The sequence below is a fragment of the Mirounga leonina genome, unplaced genomic scaffold (genome assembly GCF_011800145.1).
Source record: "Mirounga leonina isolate KUSES-001 unplaced genomic scaffold, KU_Mleo_1.0 Mir_376, whole genome shotgun sequence".
NCBI lineage: Eukaryota > Metazoa > Chordata > Mammalia > Carnivora > Phocidae > Mirounga > Mirounga leonina.
In genome coordinates this window covers 10,382,748-10,410,364 of record NW_023270718.1, presented here as the reverse complement: position 1 = coordinate 10,410,364, position 27,617 = coordinate 10,382,748, and the positions used below count along the sequence as shown (strand labels likewise).

At 42.0% G+C, this 27,617-nt stretch overlaps 1 protein-coding gene across 1 annotated transcript; it reads left to right on the top strand.

Annotated features, from left to right (window-relative positions):
• The first annotated feature begins 2,958 nt into the window (after nt 1-2,958).
• On the top strand, nt 2,959-15,829 carry DUXA (double homeobox A). Its single transcript, XM_034986444.1, has 6 exons — nt 2,959-3,002; nt 7,942-8,096; nt 8,714-8,822; nt 9,455-9,600; nt 14,813-14,929; nt 15,802-15,829. The coding sequence occupies exons 1-5, from the start codon at nt 2,978-2,980 to the stop codon at nt 14,912-14,914; spliced, it is 537 nt and encodes a 178-aa protein (XP_034842335.1). The 5' UTR covers nt 2,959-2,977; the 3' UTR covers nt 14,915-14,929; nt 15,802-15,829.
• The last annotated feature ends 11,788 nt before the right edge of the window (nt 15,830-27,617 follow it).

The window sequence follows — 27,617 nt, the reverse complement described above, 5'->3', positions numbered from 1 at the left end:
TACATAATACTGTAGAAAAATCAGAAATTTTGATGAGTTTGAATTGCAAATGGAAAACAAAATAAAGGCAAGGATTCTTTGGAATATACGAGCCAATCAAGATCAAGAACATTCATAAAACAACAGTCCTTTGGAAATTGTTGTCTATCATGTAAAGTAGCTTCTCTAAAATCTGCATTTTGTCCTGGGTCAGATACATTTCTGTTAAAATCATTTATATTTTAGGGGCACCTGGGTGGCTCAGTCAGTTAAGTGTCTGCCTTTGGTTCAGGTCATGATTCCGGAGTCCTGGGATCGAGCCCCGCATCAGGCTTCCTGCTCAGCTGGAAGTCTGCTTCTCTCTCTGCAGCCCCGCCACCCCGCCCGCCCCAGCTCGTGCTCTCTCAAATAAATAAAAAAAATCATTTATATTTTATTGGAAATTGGAAGCTCTAATGGAAAACTATTAGAATTTGTTTCTTTTTTTAAAAGATTTTATTTATTTATTAGAGAGAGCGCGCGCACGCGCACGAGCTGGGGGAGGGGCAGAGGGAGAAGATGACTCCCCACTGAGCAGAGAGCCCAAAGCCACTTGATCCAACCCTGGGACTCCAGGATCATGACCTGAGCCGAAAGCAGACTCTCAACCGCCTGAATCACCCAGGCACCCCTAAAATTTATTTCAACAGTATCTTATTTTCTTACTTATATTTCATGTTTACTAGTTTCTGAAATTCTAGCATTTCTGTTTCTTCATTATTTTCCTTACATGAGGAAAAGATTAGTTAATTCTGAATTTGATGACAATTCTGCTTTAACAACGTTGATGTTGGATATTTGATCACTTTCGGTAGCTAGAATACATTTTTTCTAGTCGAACTTGCAACTGCTCATAATTTTGATCCATTTTGCACTCATTTTTCTTTTCTTGAACATCGCACTGGTTGGCTTTTTAGATGCCACATATATTTTAAAATTTTTAGTATAAATTTAAAATATATATTTTAAAATAAATACAATATTTAATTGGAATAAGTATAATAACATAAATATTTAATTTATAATCATTAACAAATCATATAAGTTGTGATGTTTAAACTCAAATAGGAATACATAAAAATATGTATCAGAAATAGAAATTAATAAACACAAACAGCAGAAAATTGTGCTCTAGGTTTCCAGACAAATTTGGTGGAAAAAATAGTGAAAAAGATTTAACATACAGAAGTGAATAACATACAACTTATTACTGTTTTACATGAATATAGTGTAAAAGTTTCCTGATAAGTATGTTATTGTCCTGATTAAAAAACTTTCAGGAAAGGTTTAATATTTGATCACATTTTATTTGTTAAAAGTCAAATATCTCATGTGGAGTGCCTGGGTGGCATAGTTGGTTAAGCGACCGACTCTTAGTTTTAGCTCAGGTCAGGATTTCAGGGTCGTGGGTTTGAGCCCCGAGTCGGGCTCTGCACTGAGTGTGAGGTCAGCTTAAGATTCTCTCTCCTTCTGCCCCTCCCCCTCTCTCAAATAAATACATAAATAAATCTTTCTAAAAACAAACAAACCAAAAAAAAATAAAAGTCAAATATCTCAATAAATAAAACTTGCATTACTTATCTAATTCTTTTTTAAAGTATTTTAAAATCACACAAACATATATGTGTAATAAAACAAAGCTTTCCCTTTTACCCTGCAGTACTGTGGATTACAGCTACGAACAATTACAAGAAGTTGTCAACTTCCATCAAGGCTGATCGATGGCCTCGAGAAGAAATTGCAAGGGAGAGACCTTTATGTTCATTGCACATGTAACCTCACCTGCAACTATTCCTACCAGTGTAGGGTAGGATCTTGTTTTTATTTCCATTTTTTATATCTTATATACATGGACTTTTTGCAATTAATTTTTGTTTTTTTAAGTATTGCATTCAAAGATGATTTATATTGAACACAGAATTTTTTGCACCCCCTTAAATTGCTCCTGAGGTGAAATCTTCACTTTCCACACCCTAATCCTGGCACTAATTAAAAGAACCCTTTTAATTTTTGTTTGTTTTTTGTTTGTTGTTTTCTTTAAATAAGGTCTATGCCCAACGTGGGGCTTGAACTCATGACCCAAGGTCAAGAGTCACATGCTCTACAGACTGAGCCAGCCAGGTACCCCTAACCCCCAATAAGAACTCTTTAAATTTAATAAGAAAAGGTCACCACTTCAAAAGATAAGTGAAGAGCATTAAAAAAGGCAATTTAAAAAATGTATATAGGGTGCCTGGGTGGCTCAGTTGGTTAAGCGACTGCCTTCGGCTCAGGTCATGATCCTGGAGACCCGGGATCGAGTCCCACATTGGGTTCCCTGCTCAGCAGGGAGTCTGCTTCTCCCTCTGACCCTCCCCCCTCTCATGCTCTCTGTCTCTCATTCTCTCTCTCGCAAATAAATAAAATCTTAAAAAAAAAATGTATATAATAAACATTGATAAAACTGTGTGAATACGGTAGTACTCAGATATGTTCCTGTGATGGTTTAGGTGTGCAGGTTAGTATAAATTATTAAATCTCTATTAATGGAAGAATAGGAGACTTACCTAGCCCTTCCTAGATTAAGAGGGTCTATGGTTCTTTTTTTTTTTTAATTTTTTAAAAAAGACTTTATTTATTTATTTGACAGAGAGAGTCACAGCAAGAGCAGGAACACAAGCAGGGGGAGTGGGAGAGGAAGAAGCAAAGAAGCCGGCTTTTCACTGAGCAGGGAGCCCGACGCGGGGCTCGATCCCAGGACCCTGGGATCATGACCTGAGCCGAAGGCAGTCACTTAACCGACTGAGCCACCCAGGCGCCCCGGGTCTATGGTTCTAAGAAGTGATTCAATTGGTAAAGATAAAACTTCAGAATCACTAAAGATTAAATAAACAGGAGGGGCCATCCAGGCTGATGATATAAAACCACCCTCGAGGCTGATTCCCAGTCTGATCCTTAGACTTCAGAACTCTCTTCCAACATGGCCCAAGACAACTCTCCAAACAGTAAGTTCCCCACACACCTGACTCAAGTTTCCATTTCATTGGTTTGAGGAGGAAATTGGACTAAAAACCTACTGGGCTTGTCAGAAGTTGTGGGAATTCCATTTTTAAACTTTGAAATAAGTGTACTAGGGTTAGGGAAAACCAGTTTCTCTCATGTGAGATGAAAATATGCTGTTTTCTGAGTATTGAGCATTGGGGATTTCAGAAAGATACAGGCATTCAAGAACTAAACAAGATAGATTCTTGCTTCAGAAAGAAGAAAAGGGAGGGAGACACACTTAAAAAAGAAACTATGGGAGGTATGAGAAAGTTCAGAGACCAGAATATCTTTGGAACCAAAGAAGCTTCTAGATTTCTCTCTCCAGACTCAACTTTTCTCCTGAACTTTGGATTTGTCTATCTAACTTGTTTACTTGTCTCTAACCAGCATCTCAAACTCAACGTGTCCCCAACTGGACCCTCCATGTTTCCACCCAAACTCTCCCTCCCTGAGTTTATCCTCACTCAGGACATGCCAGGTGCCCAGGCCAAAAAAATCTAGGAAACATCCTCGACCCATTTTTCTCTTATGACCCACATCTAATCAGGCTGGAGATTTTGTTGGTTTTAACTTTCAAATATTTTAGGAATCTGACCATTTTTTTGGTCCATCCCCACATGGCCCTATGAGGCCCTATATAATCTGCTTTCCAACCCTCCATCTGAGGTCTAGGACCTCACCTGCTTATGCTTTATTTCCTCTTCTGCAGGCTGTCGAACCTTCTTGCTGTCTCTTCAATAGGCCAGGCGGGCTCCCACTGCTAGCCCAAGTTCCCGCAGTATGCCTCTCTAAATGACAACATGGCTCCTTCTCTCATTTGCTTCAAGTCTTTGCTCAAGTCATTTTCTCAGTGAGGTCTTCACTAATTACTTCACTTGAAATTGTGATCTTACCCTGTGCATTCTCTCCTTTCCCTCCTTCCTTCTTTTTTTGCCATGGAAATATTTGCCATCTGACATACTATATATTTCAGTTGTTTGCTTTCTATCTCCTGACTCTCTGTGAGGTCAGGGCTATCTTGTCTGTTTTGTTCACAGTGCCTAGGATAGGGTCTGGCTTTTTAATAGGCAGTCTAGAAATATGTTTTTGAACAATTAAAATCCCCATAATTGCAAGCATCTGGCTTTATCTGATTTTCTAACTTTTGAACTGCAGTTTTCAATTATGATGTCTTTAGTTCCAGCAATTTTTCCCATTGTGTTTTGGCATGTTATTTAAGTAACTCTTTTCTATCTCAGTGTAACATAGGTTTTCTTGTACATAATCTTCCATTTACTGTTACACTTTACATGTCTTTAATTTGGCATTTTAAAATATACTGTATATTGTATGGCTCAACCTCATTTTTCTTCACACAGTAAGCCATTCTCTTTACCCAACACTATCCTTTCCCACTGATTTTGGAGGCTATAGCCATCCCAAGTTCTCACATATAACAGGCTTTCTGCTCCTTGGCTTTCTATTTGGTTCCCTTTGTCTACTTGTCTGTTTCTGCATGAGTACCATAGGAAAAAAATTTCTACTAATCCATTTCAACTGGATAATTAAATCTATCATCATGGGGCACCTGGGGGGCTCAGACGGTTAAGCGTCTGCCTTCGGCTCAGGTCATGATCCCGGGGTCCTGGGATCGAGCTCTGCGTTGGGCTCCCTGCTGAGCGGGGAGCCTGCTTCTCCCTCTCCCTCTGACTGCTGCTTCCCCTGCTTGTACACACTCTCTCTGTCAAAAATAAATAAAATCTTCAAAAAAAAATCTATTATCTTTATCCTTTTTTTTTAACAAAATACATAATCTACTTTGTGGGCTTTTATTCTCCCCGTACATTTTAGGTTGCCCTCAAAATCCTGTTTGGTTCTCAGAAAACACAGCCCTAGTCTCATCATAGAAAAATACCAGATAAACTCCAATGAGGTTCTACAAACTATCTGCTCAGGACTCCTCAGAACTGTCCATATCCTGAAAAACCAAGAAAGCCTGAGAAACTGTCAGAGCCAGTGGGAGCCTAAGGAGACATGATGACCCAATGTACTATGGTACCTTGAATAGCATCCTAGAACAGAAAAAGGATATCTGGTAAAAACTTTTTTGGTAAAAAACTTTAAAAATGTGAATAAAGTATGGACTTTATTTTATTTTATTTATTATTATTTTTTAAAGATTGTATTTATTTATTTGACAGAGACACAGCGAGAGAGGGAACACAAGCAGGGGGAGTGGGAGAAGAAGCTGGCTTCCCGCTGAACAGGGAGCCCGATGTGGGGCTTGATCCCAGGACCCTGGGACCATGACCTGAGCCGAAGGCAGACGCTCAACGACTGAGCCACCCAGGCACCCCTGGACTTTATTTTTTTTTTAATTTATTTTATTATTTGAGAGAGAGAGAGAAAGAGAGAGAGAGAGAGCATGAGAGGAGAGAGGGTCAAAGGAGAAGCAGACTCCGCCCTGAGCAGGGAGCCCGATGCGGGACTTGATCCCAGGACTCCAGGATCATGACCTGAACGAAAGGCAGTCGCTTAACGACTGAGCCACCCAGGCGCCCAAATAAATAAAATCTTAAAAAAAAAAAGATCTTACTCAGCTTTGATCTCTTTGCTTTCCTCCTTCCTTACCTTTCATCTTACTTCTGCTCTTCCTCATCTCTGCCTCCCAGCCCAGCCTCTAACTGTAGTGTCTTAGGAAGCCCTAATCTGCTTCTCTCTTCCCCCACTCCCTAGGGAGCTGGTCTGGGTTAGTTAGAAGTTCTACTACAGCTACTTAAGGGCTTTCCTTTAAGCTTTTTATTGTAAAGGGATTTTTCCTTCTAAGAATGGATAGTCAAGGACCTGTGCACAGAGAATAATGTAAGTGACGGTATAAGATGGGTGGGGTCCTGTGAGAGGTTTTTTTTTTTTTTTACCTAAGGCCAACCTCAGAGCCAATCACTTTGCCATCAGAAAAATTAATCACAGGGGCGCCTGGCTGGGTGGCTCAGTCGTTAAATGTCTGCCTTCGGCTCAGGTCATGATCCAGGGTCCTGGGATGGAGCCCCAAGTTGGGCTCCCTGCTCAGCGGGGAGCCTGCTTCTCCCTCTCCCTCTGTTGCTCCCCCTGCTCATTTTCTCTCCCACGAGCTCTCAAATAAATAAATAAAAATCTTAAAAAAAAAAAAAAAAAGAAAAATTCTGTCGCAGACTGTTTGGAGCATGGAGCATGGGCCTTAGACTGGAGAGTCAGGGAAGGACTCTGAGAAGATAATGCTCAAGCTGGAACCTGTCGTAAAGAAGCAAGTTAGTCCATCACCGTGGGAAGAGCATCACAGGAAGAGAGGAACAAATACCAAGCTTGAAATAGGAGGAAGTTGGCCTGGTTGGGGGACAGAAAGAAGTTAGGTGTGGTGGCTGGAGGACACACCTATTTCAGGGTATAAGGCCAAGTAGGTCACTAGGTGATGATGTCAAAGATATAGGTAAGGGCCTGATCAACATGGTATGATTTAAGAGGAATTGTGGGTGATAGTAAAGTTAACTTTCCCCTTTCAGGGTGACTGGCTGGCTCAGTGGGGTAGAGCAGGTGACTCTGATATCAGTGTTGTGAGTTCAACCCCCATGTTGGGTGTAGACATCACTTTAAAAAAAAATTCAAAATCTAAAAAATAAATAAATAGCTGGGAGATGGGTATTAAGGAGCACACGTGTGGTAATGAGCACTGGGTGTTATACACAAACAATCATGGATCACTACATCGAAAACTAATGATGTACTGTATGGTGATTAACATAACATAATAAAAAATAAAAATAAAAAATAAGTAAATAAAAATACATACATAAAGTTAACCTTCCGCTTTCAGTGAAGTACAATAGACCAGGAGGTCGTAGACCGGTATGCAATTGAAGATTTAGGCTTTTAGGAGGGACATTCAAGGATGAAAGAGAAAAGCATCTTTATAGACTGGGAATCCAAATGAATTCTTTTGCTTAAGGAATGTAATGAGTAGCCATAGTTAAGAGTTTTTACTGGATTTTCTTTTTGCATAAATATGGAGTTGGACTTTCTTGAGAGTGACCTCAGAAATATTGCAAAACTGTATCAGAGACAAAGATTCAACTTGCTCTTTCCTATGAGGTGCCAATCAAAGCAACTCAGTACATTAAAGTCTCCTCTCTTTTTTAATTTTTTTTTAAAGATTTTATTTATTTTTTGACAGAGACACAGCAAAAGAGGGAACACAAGCAGGGGGATTGGGAGAGGGAGAAGCAGGCTTCCCGCTGAGCAGGGAGCCCGATGCGGGGCTCGATCCCAGGACCCTGGGATCATAACCCGAGCCGAAGGCAGAAGCTTAATGACTGAGCCACCCAGGTGCCCCTAAAGTCTCCTCTCTTATGAATACAGCTGTTGTGCTTCCAACTGAACCTCTAGCAACCCTAGTAACTTTTCTTCTCATCTCAGTTCACTAAGTCTAATTTTGTTACAAAATCATATGTTCCAAACAAATGCCCAGCCTTTCCGGATTTGGCTATTTCAAGGTGGTGTCCCATATCTAAAATCACATAATGTGGGGCACCTGGGTGGCTCAGTCGGTTGGACATCTGCCTTCAGCTCAGGTCATGATCCCAGAGTCCTGGGATTGAGCCCCATGTCCGGCTCCCTGCTCAGTGGGGAGCCTGCTTCTCCCTCTTCCTCTGCTGCTCCCCCTGCTTGTGCTCTCTCTCTCTCAAATAAATACATAAAATCTTAAAAAAAAAAACACACAAAACACCCTTGTGTGTTTAAGGGCTTTATAACTGTGTCAGAGTTCTTTCCTGTTGGGTTCTGGTGGATTCCAAATGAAAAGAGGAAATCAGAGACTAGCTTGAGCCTGAAGTTTGAAATGTATAAGCTGGCCTATTAAATACTTCCTCTTTCCTAATCTTTCCAAAGAGACCATAACAATGAATCAGAGACGCAGCCGCACCAAATTCACAGAAGATCAATTGAAAATCCTCATCAAGGCATTTCACCAAAATCCTTACCCAGGTTATGCTACCAAACAAAGACTCGCTTTAGAAATCAACACTGATGAGTCCAGAATCCAGGTAAACTACAAATTCTGTATCTCCAAGATTAAAAGTAGAAAGGGAGGAGAGGAAACCGTTGATCAAGCACATGTTATGAGCCAGTCTGCTAAGGGCTTTATGTGGAGTATCTTTTTTTTTTTTTTTTTTTTTTTGGTGGGCAGCAAAGCAAAGTTTATTGAGGGATAGTAAAGTTTATTGAGCAATAGTACAAAGCTCCTGAAGAGGGAGGGGACCAGAGAGGGTTGCCCTGGAGTATCCTGATTGACACCCAGAATGAACTCACAAGGATGTTGCTCTTTGTCTCACTTCACAAATGTGGGTACTGAGGATCAAAGAGGAAGGAAGTGTGTAGGTACTCCTTCAGAGAAGAGGAAATCCTTGAGCTGGTTGTTAAATGCATAACTGCAGCATCTATTTATTAACTTAAAAACATTATTATAGTCATGCTGGGACCAGACTGTGAAGATGCTAAATGCCAATCCTTGACCTAAGACTTAGTCAGATGTGACAGGTATCAGTAACAGTCCTGAGCTTTGATCTAATAAGAATCACACACACCCTTTGAAGAAAGGCAGTGATGAGGTTGAGATGATACAAACATACTTAATTCTCTCATTTTCTTTTCCTCACTTAAGATTTGGTTTCAGAATCGAAGAGCTAGGCACCAGTGCCAGAAAAAATCAGAACCCGATGAGGACTTAGAATCAAGTCAAGACCAAGATCACTCTGAAGAGGAGATTCAAAGTAAATAGTCTACTCCAGTCCTATTCCCCAGCAGAGCCTCTTGGGTATCCAGTGCCTCTCTACGCTGGAGCTAACTACTACTCTGAGTGGGAAAAGAATGTTCTCTCCTTGGACCTCCTGTTCAGGGTCTTCTGGTTCAGGGTTCAGCATGGAACCTGGATATCCTTCCCTGCATGGCTCATGGATCTTCTTTTTTTTTTTTTTTTTTTTTAAGATTTTGTTTATTCATTTGAGAGAGAGGGAGGGAGAGAGAGAGAGAGCATGAGAGTGGGGTGAGAGCCAGAGGGAGAAGCAGACTCCCTGAAGAGCAAGGAGCCTGATATGGGGCTTGATCCTGAGACTCCGGGGTCATGACCTGAGCCAAAGTCAGATGCTTAACCGACTGAGCCACCTAGGCGCCCCGGTTCATGGCCCTTCTGAGACTCTCCTCTGCTTACATTCTAACCTAACCATATACTGCATCTCCTCTAGAACCTTCTGCCTGGAATAAGCTGCGGCAAGGCCCTCTTAAGGAGAGGCAACGGGTTCCGAATTAGATGGGAGACAGAGTGGGACATGTTTGGGTTCCTTGTTTGAATATGTAAGCTGACCTCGGAAATGTCCCTTGACCCTCAGTCTCACATGTGTCCCAGGTAGAGAAGACAGACGGTGTCGTACCAGCTACACTTCTTCGCAATTACACACCCTCATCGAGGCATTTATGAACAACCCTTATCCTGGCATTGATACCAGAGAGCAACTTGCTAAAGAAATTGGCATTCCAGAGTCAAGAGTCCAAGTAAGTGTTGAAGAATTCGACTGCTCCATCTCCTAGGGATGGAGATGTATGGGAAGGGGAGCCATGTGGACATGACAGGCACATTCCCACTCCAGGGTCTTTCCACAAGCTGTTTGCTTCATCTGGTAGGTTCTAACCCAGGTTCCCCCACAGCCAGCTCTCACTCCCTTTAGTTCTTCTTTGTTGTAGTCAATGTTTTATTTTTTGTCTTTTTTTTCATCTTTTCACTGCATTTATTACTAATATTAAAAATGTTTATGAAAAATTCATTCTCAGTTCTCCTGTGGCTCTCATCCCTCTTGCCCACATACCTGACCCATTTTCTCAGGACCAGTTCAAAACTGAACCTGTCCACTTCCATTTTCACAGAAAACAACCAGTGCAAGGGATGTAGTAGAAGGTTGGAAGAAGGCAACAGTATTATCCAGGTTCCACCCAAAGGCCAGCTGGGTGGAGAGTCACAGAATTCAGACAAAAGGGCTAGTGGCCTCACAGTGACATAGTCTAACGAAAGTGGGCTGGAGAGGAGATAGGGTAGCCCACCAGAGCCTTTAGTGAACACCTCAAAGGCTTGCATCAAACCCGGAAGAAACGATACCAGTAGAAAAATGGGGAGGACCAGGGAGGCAGTCTTCTGGAAAGTTCCACAACTCTCCCATGTTGGGAGGTGTGGAATGTCTAGAGGGCACCAAGAGCCTCACTCATTTTTGGCAGAAAAAACCCTCTAGCATCAGGAAGTCACGAAGATGCCACCCACATTGAGAAAGGCTACAAAGCGATGCACAATTTTCACAAGCACAGCAATCACAGACCAGAGTGGTGGGGATCACCACTGACACAGAAACCACAAAATGCAAGGGCAAGGAGAGTGGCCTTTCAGGGGGAAACTCCACTAGTCATTCGAACTTGAGCCCAGGTCAGATGACCTGGTGAGTACCACAGAGGAGCTGGCAACCCTGGGGTGTCACATAAAGACTCAAAACAAGCAGCTGAAGAAGGGAATGGTGGGAAACCGTGCCAGGGCTCTTAGGAATTGAGGGTAGTACTGGGGACAGGTGCACAAGCAAAAAACACCAAAGAGGTTTCCTGTTCAGCAGTCAGTTGGCGAGGGGGAAGAGGGCCCAGGAGGCAGATGAAGGGAGCAAAGATGGGGTTCTGAAAGCGAGTCTGGAGGCTGGATCAGAAGGAGTGCACACTGCACACCTCTGGTGAAACAACTCTGGACCCCAGGGGAGCAGTCAAGATGGCAAAGGAGTCAGGGGCCCTAAGTTTGTCTCATCCCTCAAATACAACTAGACAGTTATCAAATCATTCTGAACACCTGAGAAATGAGAGTTCTGAGGAAACAAATACTGCGAACTCTACAAGCAGGAAAGCAACCACCTCTTGGAAGGTAGTTGTTTTTGTTGTTTTTCCTTTTTCTTTCTTCTTTTCTGGACAAAATGATGAGGAGAAATTCATCCCACAAGAAAGAATAGGAGGTAGTACTCACAGCCAGGGATTTAATCAATATGGATATAAGTAAGTTGTCCGAATGAGAATTTAAAACAATGATTATAAAGATACTGGCTGGGCTTGAAAAAAGCATAGAAGATACTAGAGAATCCCTTACTGTGGAAACAACTCTGAACCCCAAATAGGGGAGGTGGCAGATGCGGGTGGGTGTCACCGACAGAGGATGGTGGGGGAATAGCTTCACAGTAGCCATCACAGGGCCACAGGGAAATACATGGCCTTCAGGTCATGGAGGGCTCTTCCCAGCCTGGGTGGGAAGGCAGTCTCACAGAGGAGGTCTGTTGATGCCTCACTGGTAGAAGGCACAGAGGTCCTCATATCAACAGCGGTCCTTTTTGGCTAAGTGTCAGCATATAAGGCAGTTGGATTTGTCTTCCATAACCTAGAGTCCATCCTTGGGCAGGGAGATACTCTTTTTTTTTTTTTTTTAAGATTTTATTTATTTATTTGACAGAGACACAGCGAGAGAGGGAACACAAGCAGGGGGAGTGGGAGAGGGAGAAGCAGGCTTCCCGCTGAGCAGGGAGCCCGATGCGGGACTCGATCCCAGGACCCTGGGACCATGACCTGAGTAGAAGGCAGACACTTAACAACTGAGTCACCCAGGTACCCCAGGGAGATATTCTTGATAAGAGACCAGCTTTTGAGCCAGTGAGAGTTTCTCTGCTCTTCGTGAAAGACTTTGGGACGCCCATGGCCTGGTCTGGGAAGAGGAGCTTCAGCCTCAGTCACCCCTACCAACCACAACCATTTGGGCCACACCAGGGGCCTTGGCCTCCCTGATTTGGGCCTTTGCCCAGGGGAGGAGGTGGGAGACTCAGCGGTGGTAGAATCATTAGTCCCCTTGATTCTGGAGGACCTCTGTAAAGAGCTGACTTGGGGTCATCAGGCTTTCCACTGGCCAGGAGGCTATGTGGTCCAATGGGACTCCATCCTTCTCATCTCGTTTCTTCCCTCCTGCTCTGGCAGTGAGGGCTGCTGCTTCTGCTTCTGCTTCTTCAGCTTCGGCATCGTGGTTGTGGCAATGGCTACAGTGGGATTCGGAGGGCGGTGAGGAAGGGGCCCGTTGGGGTTGTTTCCTGTTTGTTTTCTGAACAGCGCCTGGCACATGACAATAGGAATTTGTTGAAGGAAGGAAGGAAGGAAGATTACATTGAGTACAAGCCAGACATTTGGCTAAAGTCTTTATAGCTATTGTATTTTTCAACCTTTCTAATTATCCCATGGGATTGGAATTATTTTGTCTACTTCAGAGATTTAACATGTAGATCAGAAATGTAGGGTCCTTTTGTAAAAAAAGATTTTACTTGGGAGAGTGCACAAGCAGGGGGAGCAACAGTGCAGAGGGAGAAGCAGGCTCCCTGCTGACTGAAGAGCCTGATGTGGGGCTCAATCCCAGGCCCCTGGGATCATGACCTGAGCCTAAGGCAGACACTTTCTTTTTTTTTTTACGATTTTATTTATTTATTTGACAGAGAGAGACACAGCGACAGAGGGAACACAAGCAGAGGGAGTGGGGGGGGAGAAGCAGGCTTCCCGTGGAGTAGGGAGCTCGATGCGGGTCTCGATCCCAGGACCCGGGATCATGACCTGAGCCAAAGGCAAACGCTTAACGACTGAGCCACCCAGGCGCCCCTAAACTGACAATTTCGATGGCGTGATTAAATCACACAAATTTACCTTCTAGACAAATATGAGTGAACAAATGTGTTTGGTATCAACAGGGAAGCCGATGTGTCTGGTCAGAAATAGTTTCACAGAGGAATAGTTGGTCCGAGGCTTGCAAAGCAGGGGGAAATTCCCTGGGGGGAAGACCAGAATAGTGGGGGTTAATAAGGGCAGCATTTGCGGCAGACTGGATCCCTAACAGCAGTCCTGTGGCTTCCAGAAAATTGTAAGTTTGTTTATGGGCTGGTGAACCAAGGTGTCATAAAGATACTTAAGGAAGCCTCAAGTCTGAACCAGCTGTTTGTAGCCAGTTAAGATGGTGGACACAAAACCCAAATATAAAATCATTCATTATCCTGAGAGCTGTGAAATGGGGCCCATCTCTCATTAATCCCTATATGCTGAGCCGAGCTCAGAGGTCTTGAAGTGGATTACACACTTGGAAAATGGAAAATGCTTGCTAGAAGAGTTTATATTTTATCCTTTGGGTGGTAGAGACATGCTTGAAGAATTAAGGCAGAGGAGAAAGCATGGTACGGTTACAGTTTGAAATAGCTCCTCTTCCCCCAGAGTGAAGAATGGATTTAACAATGGAGACAGGAAATAAGTTTGACAATCAGTGAAAAGTCAAGGAGGCTGAAACGTGGAAATGAGTGTTTAAGAGACAGCACAGACGTAGACTGACAGCATATGCACAGACGGGGTGCGGAGGACAAGGATGGCATGGGGAGGGAAAGAGATGAGACAAACAGGGGAAGATATGGTGGGTTTAGCTTGGATGGCTGGCTGATATTGGTGTTATCCAGCAGGAGGATTGGGTTCTAGAAGAATATAGGGAGTTCCCCCAGGGTTGGAGGTGTCTGTCTGAGATACCTAAGAATGGATATCTAAGAGGCAGCTTTCAAAGACTCCAAAGCTCTGGGGAGGAGAGGATGGGTCCCAGTGAAGGCTGGGAGATTTTATAGAGAAGATGGATATAAATGGCAGACTGACTTTTGAGTAAATGGTTTGGTGTGATTCTAAAAGAGTGTGAGTTGAGAGAGAAGAAAACAGAAGTCAGTGGTGAAATACAAAGCGAATCATGTCCTAATATAGCCATTCCATATTCTTTGGGCTAGTTTTCTCCTTAGAATTCAAAGCTGAATATATTTTTCCTTAAGATAAAGATATGGATAGGTGCAGAAATGAGAAATCTCTGAATAACTTTGTCAACAGGGGACTAATTCTTGTAGATATCACAAGCATGGCAGATGGAGAAAGGGATTTATGATTTGGGTGTAGACGCCATATCCAGGGCGATATATGTGCAGGTCTTCCAAAACCAGCATTCGTCTGCAGAGTGGTCTATTCCTTCAGGAAGGACATGAAAGTTTCAGTAACATAATGTGGCTTTTCCAAAGCCTGGTTTTTGAACTCTAGACCTGTGCTTTATTCTCCTCCTCTGTGAAAACCAAAAGTAGCAGCTGTGGAATGTGAATGTGTGTGTGTGTAATATATAAGTCTATGTATTTTTCTAAAGTTATATTATTATTATAAACTATGTATGCATATATTTAACATGTGTCTAACGTGCATATATGTGTGTAATTTATGGGCAGAGGCTAGGGGTAGCAATCAAGTATATATTGTGGGATGAAAAATATTTTCCTAGAAAGATATACTCTCCTAGGTCATGGAAGAAAAATAGACATTTTTGAGTGGAAGGAAAAAAGATGGGAAAGGAATTCCAGGTAAAGGGAAGAGCTTCAATCTAGGCATGTTAGGGAAAACCCAGCAATGGTAATGAGGGGATCATGGGGAGTTGAGGATATGAAACCCATCATGAAGGTACTAGGTGTGTGGTTCAGAATTTTGGGCTTTATCTCCAGACCCAACAGACTTTCCTAGATGTCATATGGAATGTCAGTGATTTTGAAATTAAGCCTAAAACAAATCATCTTACTCTTCCTTCTGCCTTATGAAAAAAGCAATGGTGAAGTTTTCATGACATCACTTGTTTTAATTAATTATCAATGTTTTACCTACTTAGATTTGGTTTCAAAATCGGAGATCCAGATTCCATGTCCAGAGAAAAAGAGAACCTGATGATCAAGACTCAGAACAGAGACAAGACCAGGAACAGGATCTCTGAATGAGAGAGTTCAAGGTAATCACCCTGTTATTCTCATTTTGGCTCACAAGCAGAGCCTCCTGACTGTCCAGTCCTTCCACATGGTGGAGTCAACTCCAACTATCTCTTGGGAAGTAGAAGATATTCCTACTCAAGTGTCTTCTCAGGTTCCATGGAGTAAGGGGGTTGGTTATAGTCTCTGAAGGCTCTTCCCAAGTCAGGGGTCCCCCCAAGGAATTCCACCAGCCACTTTTCCAGCCGGAGTCCAGATGCCCCAGTAGAATGTGCATTTTGTTCACTGATGATGTCTTCTCAGTGCCTGGTACATAGTAAACAATCAGTAAATTTTGTGGAAGGTATGGTTGACTTAATGGAATAATCAATCCTTAGGTGTGTTCTGCCAGGGGCCGCCTAGTGCATGGCTTTCCCAGGAGGTAGTAAGTTCCATGTTGGGCTAGAAAGGTGGGAGCTGAGTTTTGTTTTTTTTTTTAAGATTTTATTTATTTATTTGAGAGAGAGAGAATGAGAGACAGAGAGCAGGAGAGGGAGGAGGGTCAGAGGGAGAAGCAGACTTCCTGCCGAGCAGGGAGCCCGATGTGGGACTCAATCCCAGGACTCCAGGATCATGACCTGAGCCGAAGGCAGTCGCTTAACCAACTGAGCCACCCAGGTGCCCAAGGTGGGAGCTGAGTTTATTTTCATGTTTGAATGTATAAACTGGCTTCTTCCACTCCCCCATAGGCATAGAAACTACACAAAATGACACCAATCTCACTCTCAGCTGTCTTATTTCTCCAGAGCAAATGCAGGGTGGCCAGAGAGACATTCAGTATATTTTATGTCTTCAGCCTGGGCTCTAGATCTCTCTCACTCTTCTTGGGAATATGTCGTTCTAAACATACCTTCAGCTTTTCCAGAAGCTGAGCCTGCTGGAGATGGTAAACAGAACTTCAGGAGCCAGAGGCAGATATATATGGCACCACATAGCCCTACCGACTAATCGTAGACCCAGAGTTCAGCAGATCTTGAAAATCAATGAAAATAAACTTATCAATAGCATTTTTCAGTCATCATAGTAATTTGTGCTTTTCAGTAAGAAACATTTATTTGGTCTTCATCCCCATTTCTGGCACAGAGCTTCTAAAACCTTTGGAATTTCCAGTGATTAGAGAAATTAGAGTTCTTCCTCCCTGAACTTCAGGAAGGGGGGAGGGGCTGGAGGTTGAATCATTTGCTGATGGCCAATGATTTATTATTTTTTATCTTAATTCCAGTATGGTTAACATACAGTGTTATATTAGTGTCAGGTGTACAATATAGGGTTTCAACAATTCTATACACTATTCAGTGCTCATCATGGTAAATACTCATAATCACCCTCACCTATTTCCCCCATTCCCTCCACCTCCCTTCTGGTAACCATCAGTCTGTTCTCTATAGCTAAGAGTCTGTTTTTTTTGTTTCTCTTTTTTCCTTTGTTCATTTGTTTTCTTTCTTAAATTCCATATATGAGTGAAATCATATGGTATTTGTCTTTCTCTGACTAGTATATTTTAACATGTGGCTTTTTAAAAAGTTTTTTAAAAGATTTATTTATTTGAGAGAGAGAGAGAGAGCGCGCGCGCTCTCCCAAGCACTCGAGTCGGGGGAGGGACAGAGGAAGAGACTCTTTCAAGCAGACTCCCTGCAGAGCTCAGAGCCTGACATGGGGCTCAATCCCACGACCCACGAGATCATGACTTGAGCTGAAACCAAGTCGGCTGCTTAACCGACTGAGCCACCCAGGTGCTCCCTCTTTTTAAAAAGTTTTTATTTTTATTTTTTAGTAATCTCTACCCCCAACATGGGGCTCAAACTCACAACCCCACCATCAGAGTTACATGTTCTACTGACTGAGCCAGCCAGGCACCCCTTGATTTATTTCACTTTGCATGATACTCTCTAGATCCATCCATGTTGTTGCAAATGGCAAGATGTCATTCTTTTTTATGGCTGAGTAATATTCCATTATATATATGTATATATATATAATTCCATTATATATAGTCTTTTATATTTATATTTATTATTTATATTTATTACATATATTCCATCTATATAGAATATATATATTCTATCATATATATATCATATATATTTATAAAGTATATATACGTATATATACTTTATCCATTCATCAATGGACGGACACTTGGAATGCTTCCATAATTTGGCTGTTTTAAATAATGGTGCGATAAACATAGGGGTGTATCTATCTTTTCAAGTTAGTGTTTTCCTATTCTTTGAGTAAATGCTCAGTAGTAGAATTACTGGGTCATATGGTAATTTTATTCTTAGGAACTACATTTTCTAAGGAGTTCTCTTCTATAGTAGCATGTACTATCATGTGAAAAAAAAAGTTAACACACTGCCAATTTTCCTAAGAAGAAAAAGGATTTTTAAATATTTGGTAAAATATACATAACATAAAATCTGTTGCCATTTTAATAATTTTTAAGTGTACAATTGAGAGCATTAAGTACATTCACACTGTTGAGAAAGTGTGACCACTGTTTCCAGAACTTTTTCTTTAAAAAAAAAAAAAGATTTTTTAAAATTTTTTGACAGAGAGAGAGAGGGAGAGTGCACAAAGAGAGGGAGCAGCATGCAGAGGGAGAAGCAGGGTCCCTGCTGACCAAGGAGCCTGACGCAGGACTAGATTCCAGGACCCTGGGATCATGACCTGAGCCAAAGGCAGATGCTTAACTGACTGAGCCACCCAGTTGCCCCTATATTTGACGTTTCTAAGTGACCTATTCCTTGACTTGCTTGTTTTATAAATAATCTTTCTGTGACTTTCTGGAGACCCACTCAGGGACTGCATTCTTTAGGCAGTATTTTCTTTTTTTTTTTTTTAAGATTTTATTTATTTATTTGACAGAGAGAGACACAGCGAGAGAGGGAACACAAGCGGGGGAATGGGAGAGAGAGAAGCAGGCTTCCCGCCGAGCAGGGAGCCTGATGTGGGACTCGATCCCAGGACCCTGGGATCACGACCTGAGCCGAAGGCAGACGCTTAAGGACTGAGCCACCCAGGCGCCCTAAGCAGTATTTTCTTTTTAAATAATTAAGTGTAATTGTAGTAAAATAAATAGAACATAATATGTACTATTACAACCAGTGTAGAGTTCCGTGGTATTAATTACATGTATGTTTTTCAACCAGCACCACCATCCAACTCCATAATTGTTTTCCCCTTGCAAAACTAAAGCTCTATACTGCAAAACGATAACTTCCCATCCCCCTCGCCTCAACCTGCGGTAACCACCATTCAACTTTCTTTCTCTATGAATCTGACTATTCTAGGTATCTCCTATAAGTGGAATCATAACAATATTTGACCTTGTGTCTGACTTTTTTCCGATAGCATTATGCCTTCAAGGCTTACCCATCCTATGGTGTGTGTCAAATTTGTATTCCTTTCTAAGGCTGAATAATATTCCATTATATGCATATACCACATTTGGTTTATTCATTTATTCATTGATGGACACTTAGGTTGCTTCCATCTTTGGGCTATTGTGAATAATGATGCTATAAACATGGGGGTACAAATATCTGTTTCTTTTTTTAAAGATTTTATTTATTTATTTGCGAGAGAATGAGAGACAGAGAGCATGAGAGGGAGGAGGGTCAGAGGGAGAAGCAGACTCCCTACCAAGCAGGGAGCCCGATGCGAGACTCGATCCCAGGACTCCAGGATCATGACCTGAGCCGAAGGCAGTCGCTTAACCAACTGAGCCACCCAGGCGCCCACAAATATCTGTTTCAATCTCTGTTTTCAATTCTCTGGGTTATATATTCAGAAGTGAATTGCTGGACCATATGATGAAGAATTTTTAAAGTAAACAGATATTATGAAGCAGATATTTTATTATTTTTAAAAAACATTTTATTTTTAAATTTATTTTTATTTTTTTAAAGATTTTATTTTTATTCATTAGAGACAGAGAGAGGCAGAGGGAGAAGCAGGCTCCCAAGGAGCAGGGAGCCCGATGCGGGGCTCGATCCCAGGACCCTGAGATCATGACCTGAGCCGAAGGCAGACGCTTAACCATCTGAGCCACCCAGGTGCCCATAAAAAACATTTTATTTTTTTAAACTAGGCGCCACACCCAACATGACCTCGAACTCATGACCCCAAGATCAAGAGTCACATCTCTACTGACTGAGCTAGCCTGGTGCCCCTGAAGCAGATATTTTAAAAAGTAAAATATCTGGTCAAATAGGGATTTCTACAAGGAGTGTGGTAATTTTAAATATGCTAAAATTTCAAACCCAGTTAACAAAGTTACATTCCAAAAAAATTAAAAGTTAAAAAAACTATATTATGTAATAGATGGAAAACTATTTAATTGACGTATACCCATATACACACACGAAGATATCTGTGACATATATACTTTATTTTAAATAAGTTCATATTCTAGGTCAATACTATCCAATAGAAATTCCTGTGTTGCTGGAAATACTCTTTACTGGTGCTGTCTAATAGCCACAAGCTGCAGCTGACCACTGAGTAGGACAAATAATGGCTAGTGTGGCAAGAGGAACTGCATTTTTAATTTATTTTAATTTTTTAAAGCTTTATTTATTTATTTGAGAGAGAGGGAACACAATTCCCTCTCTGTGGGAGGGGCAGAGGGAAATGGAGAAAGAATCTCAAGCAGACTCTGCACCAAGCACAGAGCCCCAACGTGGGGCTTGATCTCACGACACTGAGATCAGGACCTGAGCTGAAACCAAGAGTTGGACACTTAACCAAATGCGCCACCCAGATGCCCCATAATTTATTTTACTTTAAATGTATATAGTCACTATGGGAAGCAAACTGAGGGTTGTTGGAGGGGGGGAGTAGGGGGGATGGGGTGACTGGGGGATGGGCATTAAGGAGGGCACTTAATGTAATGAGCACTGGGTGTTATATGCAAATGATGATTCACTAAACTCTACCTCTGAAACTAATAATACACCATGTGTTAATTAATTGAATTTAAATTTAAAAAAATAAAGGCAAAAAAATGTGTATAGGCATGTGGCTAGCGGTTACCCCATTGAACAGCGCAGATCTAGAAAGCATTTTGTGAACTATTCTTTTTTTTTTTTTTAAAGATTTTTTATTTATTTATTTGAGACAGAGAGAATGAGAGACAGAGAACATGAGAGGGAGGAGGGTGAGAGGGAGAAGCAGACTCCCTGCCGAGCAGGGAGCCCGATGCGGGACTCGATCCCGGGACTCCAGGATCATGACCTGAGCCGAAGGCAGTCGCTTAACCAACTGAGCCACCCAGGCACCCGCATTGTGTGAACTATTTAATTCAACATTACATTGGCAGCATCTTTCCAATTTTATAAATGCGCTCCTCGAACACTGGTACCTCTTTGATGGCATTAGTAGGTTAGAAAGTATATGTAAAACTATATCTTAATCACAGCAAAACTGAAACAGTGCCCCATGAGTTAATGAAGTTAAAACTAGCAGAAAATTATAAATAAAATCTTTAAAAAAAGACTAGCAGAAAATTTTAATCTTGTTTTTTAGACAACTGTTTCCCAATAGCTATTGGGCCTTTTCAGACCCCACTAACAAACCCACTAGCTGTCTCTGCAGAAGCCTGGACTCAAGGTCAACTGATACAGTCCCAGCCCATGAACAAGGAAGGCCCTGCATTTCTTAATCAAGAAAATGAGCCCAAGACCCCATCCAGCTTATACCAGCAGCCCTAAATTGCTTCCCCTTGTCCTGACATCAGGGGCTGCGTTTTGCTTTGTTCTGGTGTTGTCTTTACCCCCAAATGAACATGGGATGTCTGTTACATATAGGTTTGCTCATTATGCACACTCCGTCTTTACTCATGAAGAGTCATGCTCCCCCACTCTCTTCATCAATATGCATGTAGCCTCAACTCCTTTGATTATAAAAAACTTGTTCTCTCCCCCTTCCGGAAGGCGGGTTTGGAGCTCTCCCTCCCACGTCCTTGTCTCCTCATCTGGCTGCCTCTTGAATAAACCCTTTCCCTGCTGCACACCTGTTGTCTCAGTGATTGGCTTTGCTGCACGTCAGGCAGACGGACTTGGGTTCAGTTACAGAACCAAAACAATAAGGATAAATTTTAAGAGAATGTACATGACCCAAATGAAGAAACCTAAAATACTGCACTAAAGTACCTAAAAAGAAGACGTGAATATTAGTAACAGCGGGCTGGCATCGAACCCAGAAGTCAGAAAAAGAACTAAATAAAGCGAAAGTGTAATCAATACTTAATGAAGATAAAGTAACCTGGGTGGTTTTGGAGCAAGGTCTCCTTAAAATAACCGAGTCACAAAATGTTCCTGGTGAGGTGATATTTTGAGCCAACATTGACAGGAGAATGCATGAACTGCGTGAGAATCTAGAGGAAAAGATTTCAAGGCAGTAAGTTCAAGAGTACTGAGGTGAGAGAGGAGCAAAACGTCCAAGGACCAGAAGAGACTGTTTGATAGGGATGCTATTTAGGAAGGAAGTGCTCGGGGCGGGGGGGGGGGGGGGGGGGGGGGGGGGGGGGGGGGGCAGCTTTCTAAAAGAAAGGGGAAACCATGAGCCATTGAAAGGTTTCTAATCGGCTTTAGGTTTAAAAGGGCATGGATCTGGAGAATAAAAAGTCAATAAGTGTCGGGGGGCTCGTGAAAGAGAAGTGGGCTGTGTATTAGGGATCACACCAGTCCTGGACACTACAGGGTTAAGATTTGAATGTGGATTTTCCCGTCCACCTCATTTGCTATGAAACCCCTGAGTCTGTCCGTGGGACAGCAACTTCTGAGACAGAGATAATAATGAATGTATACAATTACTCTGTGCCGGGTGCCCTTCTGAGTTCTTTCCGTGTCTTAGACCAGTTAATCCTCACTACATGGTCGCTTCCTTCATTATGACTATGGCAGATGAGGCAGTTGAGGCCTGGAGTGATAATGTCATTTGTTGGTGGTCCGACAGCTAGCACAAGGTGGATCAGAGGCGGGGCCCCCGAGTGCGCTTGCTTTACCACCGGCTACCCGGCTTCCCACAGCCTCCTGGAGATTTTCAGAGTAGGTCGCCTTCAGTTCAGAGGAGTGCTCAGCGCTGGAGGGATATCAGTTTGAGGGCCATGAGCTGACATATGGCTTGGTAAGGAGATGCAGTGCAAGTTCTTCCATCATAATTCTAAAGTGTTAGGTTATACGTGCTTTCAAATTATTTTTATTTAAGAAAGATGCTTTTTAAAGATTATTTATTTGAGAAAGCAAGCAGGGGGAGGGGCAGAGGGAGAAGAAGAGAATCTCAAGCAGACTCCTGCTGAGTACGGAGCCTGATGCAGGGCTTGATCTCATGACCCTGAGGTCATGACCTGAGCGAAAATCAAGAGTCAGATGCTTAACCGACTAAACCACCCAGGAACCCCTAAGAAAAATACTTTATCACTGGAGTCCAGTTCTGCAGTTTGAGAACAATTATCTACAGTTTGAGACATTGTGGTTACTTTCTGGGACTGGATTGGAATTAGCAGAGGTATTTTCAAGTGAATTTCCACACAGACAGTAAACCAACATGTGATGCTTCTGCATGGCGGGGAACCAGCTCAACGTTCACCAGTTTTACCATTCAAACTACTCTGAAATTCCTATTCTTGCCATGTGGAGATAACAACGATGCTGTCAAATTAGGTCTCGGGACTCTAAACTCCAGGTTGGAATATGTCTGCAGGCTCAATCACCATTTATTTTTCAAACCATTAAGTCTTAACAAACCCTCTCCACTAACACTAAACCCACACCCTGACGCTTTTGAAGGGTGATAAAGCGACTTCCCCACAGCAATTCTCACCTTTGCCACAGTTAGGGGGAAAATGACGTCATTCCTTTCATTTCACCCCTCAAATCAGGGCTGATTGGTAGAATCAATTCACGGGCACCTGGGTGACTCAATTGGTTAAGTGTGTGCCTTCGGCTCAGGTCATGATCCCAGGGTCCCGGGATCGAGCGCCACATTGGGCTTCTTGCTCAGCCGGGAGCCTGCTTCTCCCTCTCCCTCTGCTGCTCCCCCTGCTTGTGCTCTCTCTTTCTCTGTCAAATAAATAAATAAAATATTTTTTTAAAAAAGAGTAGGATCAGTTCATTTTTTAGAAAGACAATTTTAAAAAAAGTTTTAGATTCATAGCAAAATTGAGAGGAAAGTACAGAAAGTTCCCAGCTGGCATGCCATTTTTAGTTAAAAAAAAAAAAAAAAAGTAAAGAAAGTTCCCCTACACCCCCCCACCTCACCTCCCCCCAACAACCTTCCTCCGTTATCAACATCCCTCACCAGAGTGGTACATTTGTGCAACTGATGAATCTACATTGACCCATCATTATCATCTGAAGACCATTGCTTACGTTAGCGTTTGCCCTTGGTGTTGTATGTCCTCTGGGCTTGAGCCAGAGGGTTTGGACCAATGGTATCCACCACTGTAGCATCATAGTGGGTATTTTCACTGCCCCCAAAGTTGTATTTATCCCTCCCCTCTACAGTAAGGTTATTCTACAAATAACCATCTTCAGATATGTTTGAGGGAATATCAAGTCGCTTGTAGCCTATCTCATAAAGTCTGGTGTAATCTTTCAGGATTCAGTTGGACACTTAGTTTTGGAAAGTTGCTATGTCTATAGGCAGAGTTTACATAACAAGCATTTAAATTCAAGACCCAGACAAGGGTGGGATCTAATTGGCATATTGGTTTCATTTTGAGATGAAATGTATGGGTGAAGGGCACTCCTTGTTCTTCTTCTGTGGACCCAATTTTACCCCAAGGTCGTCATCTGCTCTCTTCCACTCTTTCTCTTGCTTAAATTCAAATAATGTGTTTCAGTTTGTAAGTTATTTTCAACCAGAAGCAAAGAATGTTGATGAAGATGGAAAGTTATTTTTAACGTTCATTTTTACACCAAAGTTGACATAATGTTGAGGAGGTTAAAAAAATACAACTTCTTGTAAGAGATTTTCTTGTTGCTGTTTTAGTTTATTTCATGGCACCTTCGATTATTTGGATAAAGACTGATGTTTTTCTTTTTTCACTGTATCACTTTATTGTTTTCACTGTATCGATTTAAAATGAAGGATTTTTTACTTTCATAGGATTTAAAATATTTTTGTTGGAAACTGAACAGATTTTTCAAAATATTTCTAAAATTACAATTTTTATGGGAGTTTATTAGGTTTTGGGGAAATGGTGGGTGAGGAGGTCTGATAGGACTAATTTAAGTGGGGTTTAGTCCTTCCGATAGGATGTAAGTGTTGTGGGGTTTTTTTTCCGGACTGGATTATCGTGTGGGATGAGCTAGGGAGGGCGCTGATTAAATTTATTTTGATCCTTAATTTAGCTTTTCAGAATATATGTCTTTTCATTTCCAATCCACCCAAGGAGACAAAAAGACCACAGGCATTGGGAAACAACTTGCCAACTTATACCAGATTCCATTGGAGGTAGGTTGTTGGGTTTTTTTCTTTGAAGGTCAAATGTTTTAGATTTGTAGGGTTGGATTGTAAACTTTTCATATTAGAGTGTAATGCTGCCAGGACACCCCAGATCGTTGTCATGCTTTTGAGTCTTCAGCATCACTGCTCCATGGTTACTTTTCTGACCTTATTATTTTCCATTCTCAGCTTTCTTTGCTGTGTCTTAGCCGATACCATCTCTGCTTCATGGTCTTGGCAGGTTCATTTCAAAGGTGCAGTTGAACTTCTGTTTCTTTTATTCTCAGTTCATCTTTATTTTATAAATTGACATCACATCTGTACCCGTGTAGATTCACCTTACTCCCTTCAATATTTAGCCTATCAATTTTGTATTTTTTTTCCTGGAGACATCCCTCCTGGGCCCTTGTGCCCCTGTGGACTCCTTGCTGTCAAAACTTGTACACAGCCAATGTCCTGGAGTCTCCCCTTGGCTCATCTCTTCTGTTTGCTGTGTTGGCGTGGACTAGAAGAATTGTGGGTTTGTGCTGAAGAGAGAAATTATCGCTTTGTACACGGTCAACAGCAAGAGAAAACGGAAGGAAAAAACTTTGAAGCCTAGAACTGAGATTCTGGTCTTGAATGTTTTCACAGTTAATGGAAGCCAGATGTGGGAACCAGTAAGTAAAAAATATCGTTAGGAGTGTGGCAAGTTGTGTGGGGCAAAAGAAGAGTATATGTCCATCAAAGACAGTGTGTCAAAGAGTTTCATTTCATAGCATACTGGTGGGAAGAGTCACAAGTGATGAATTCTGATTTCCATTTCAGGAGGTGATGGGGAGATGCAAACCAAATAGAGATGCACCAAGAAAATAAGGACAGGATTTTGAATCAAGCGAACTTCATCTATGATAAAATACCTACTAAGCAGAAAGGCTATGGATATGAAGCTTTTACAAACATATTCTATCTCGGGGCACCTGGGTGGCTCAGTCGTTAAGCATCTGCCTTCAACTCAGGTCATGATTAAGGGTCCTGGGATCAAGCCCCATGTCGGGCTCCCTGCTCAGCAGGGAGCCTTTTTCTCCCTCCCCCTCTGCAGCTCCCCCTGCTTGTGCTCTCTCCCGCGCGAGTGCACTCTCTTTCTCAAATAAACAAAATCTTAAAAAAAAAATTTCATCTCAGCTCAAACATTATTCTATCAAGACAAAAACTCCATGAGCATGTCTTAAGTGGAAGGAGTTTGAAAAATAGCTTAGATTTACTTAACTAGAAGAAAGAACCTTTATGAATTTAATGGAGATGAAAAAAATTACTCTGTTATAGTTAATTTCAAATGAAGTGTGAGAAAATCCACACAGGTAAGAAAACCTATGAATATGGTGAATGAAGCCGTGTTCAGTCTGAAGTTACACCTGACTGGATACCAGAAAGGATATTCTGGAGAGAAACTGTATGGATATAACAGGTGTGGGAAAGCCTTTACTGATCAATCACTCATCCCTCATGAAACACACAAGGTCTCACATAGGTGAGAGACACTATTAATGTGGATTCTGCCAGAAAGCCTTTCGAAGAAAAGCACGCCTCATTATACACCAGAGAATTCACCCTGGTGAAAAACCCTGTAAATGTAATGAATGTGGGAAGCTATCCAGAAGGTGGAATTTTGTTATGTATGCCAACAGACTAAGACATCATTATTTCATACAATCTTCAAATCATCAAAATACTTGGGCAAGAAGAATTATGAAACTTGTCCTCTTTTCTAAATTTGCATCAGTTAGGACTCCTGGTGTTGGAAATGACAGAATATTAAAACCAACTTCAGCAGCAAAATAAAGTTTAGTGGTGCGTATCAATGAAAAGTCCAGTATAGCTCCTGGAAAGGAAGAGATAATATTCGGTGATTGAATGATTACTTAGAAAACCAAAGGGAAACACAACAAAAATGAACAGTGTCTTCACTGCTGGACAGAAGCAAAACTGACAGTAAATATATCATTGTGTTGGGTTCAAATAATGTTAGAAATAAGTAAATAAGGATCTGAAGAAAAAGTGGCTTGCTAAAAATGTTATAGAGATGATGGTGGGGGGAACTCCCATCATTTTAAGAGAAACTGGTTTCTAGGAAATATCACTGAAATTAAAGTCTGATTCTTTACCTGTTTTTTTTTTTTTTTAAAGATTTTATTTATTTATTTGACAGAGAGAGACACAGCGAGAGAGGGAACACAAGCAGGGGGAGTGGGAGAGGGGGAAGTAGGCTTCCCGCCGAGCAGGGAGCCCGATGTGGGACTCGATCCCAGGACCCTGGGACCATGACCTGAGCCAAAGGCAGACGCTTAACGACTGAGCCACCCAAGTGCCCCAGCTTTATTTTTTCAAATAAGTGTGGAAATATTTTAATAAGTATGTATCGTTTTTATTTTTAAGAAATACATGTTTTTATTTTTAAGAAATTTACCTTTTTTTTTTTTCAAATAAGTGTGGAAACATTTATTTTTTTTTTAAGATTTTAATTATTTATTTGACAGAGACACAGCGAGAGAGGGAACACAAGCAGGGGGAGTGGGAGAGGGAGAAGCAGGCTTCCCGCCGAGCAGGGAGCCCGATGCGGGACTCAATCCCAGGACCCCAGGATCATGACCTGAGCTGAAGGCAGTCGCTTAACCAACTGAGCCACCCAGGCGTCTCACCAGGCTCTGTTGTAAGCACTTTACATGTTTCAGCTCATGGAATCCTCACTAGCGCTATGAGGTAAAGATGAAAAATGATCCCCACATCAGATATAAGAAAACTGAGGCATGAGGAAGTTGTAAATTTGCCCCAGGGCACAGTTAGCAAACTGCAAAGCTTGGATTGAAATCCAGGCAATAGGACTCCCGAGCTATGCTCTGAACAATGAAGAAATGCACGCTTGCTGGCCTGGCCACTGTGTACAATTGTGAAGTTTGTGTATTGCATGAAAACTCCTGCCCAGGACAGAAGGAGGAGCTGAAATCCAACCCACTGTCTGCTCCCCATGCATGGTCACTGCTCTCTGCTCAACCTGTCTCAAGGAATGGATGCCTTTTTCTTCCCACAGAGGTGTCATCCATAAGCCAGGCCATGTATCTATGGGTCTGTCTGACCAAAGGTACTTTTCCCTAATTTGCACACATTCATTCTAAACCCCAGCAGCTCTGGACACATGGTTTTGGGGCTCTGGACACACTGGTTCCCCAGGAAGCAGGGCTT

Excerpts from the sequence above, each read along its gene's own strand:
- DUXA (XM_034986444.1), top strand. The coding sequence starts at position 2,978 with ATGGCCCAAGACAACTCTCCAAACA. Across the intron at positions 8,823-9,454 it reads CTCTGAAGAGGAGATTCAAA|GTAGAGAAGACAGACGGTGT; the intron begins GTAAATAGTCTA and ends CATGTGTCCCAG. Across the intron at positions 9,601-14,812 it reads TTCCAGAGTCAAGAGTCCAA|ATTTGGTTTCAAAATCGGAG; the intron begins GTAAGTGTTGAA and ends TTACCTACTTAG.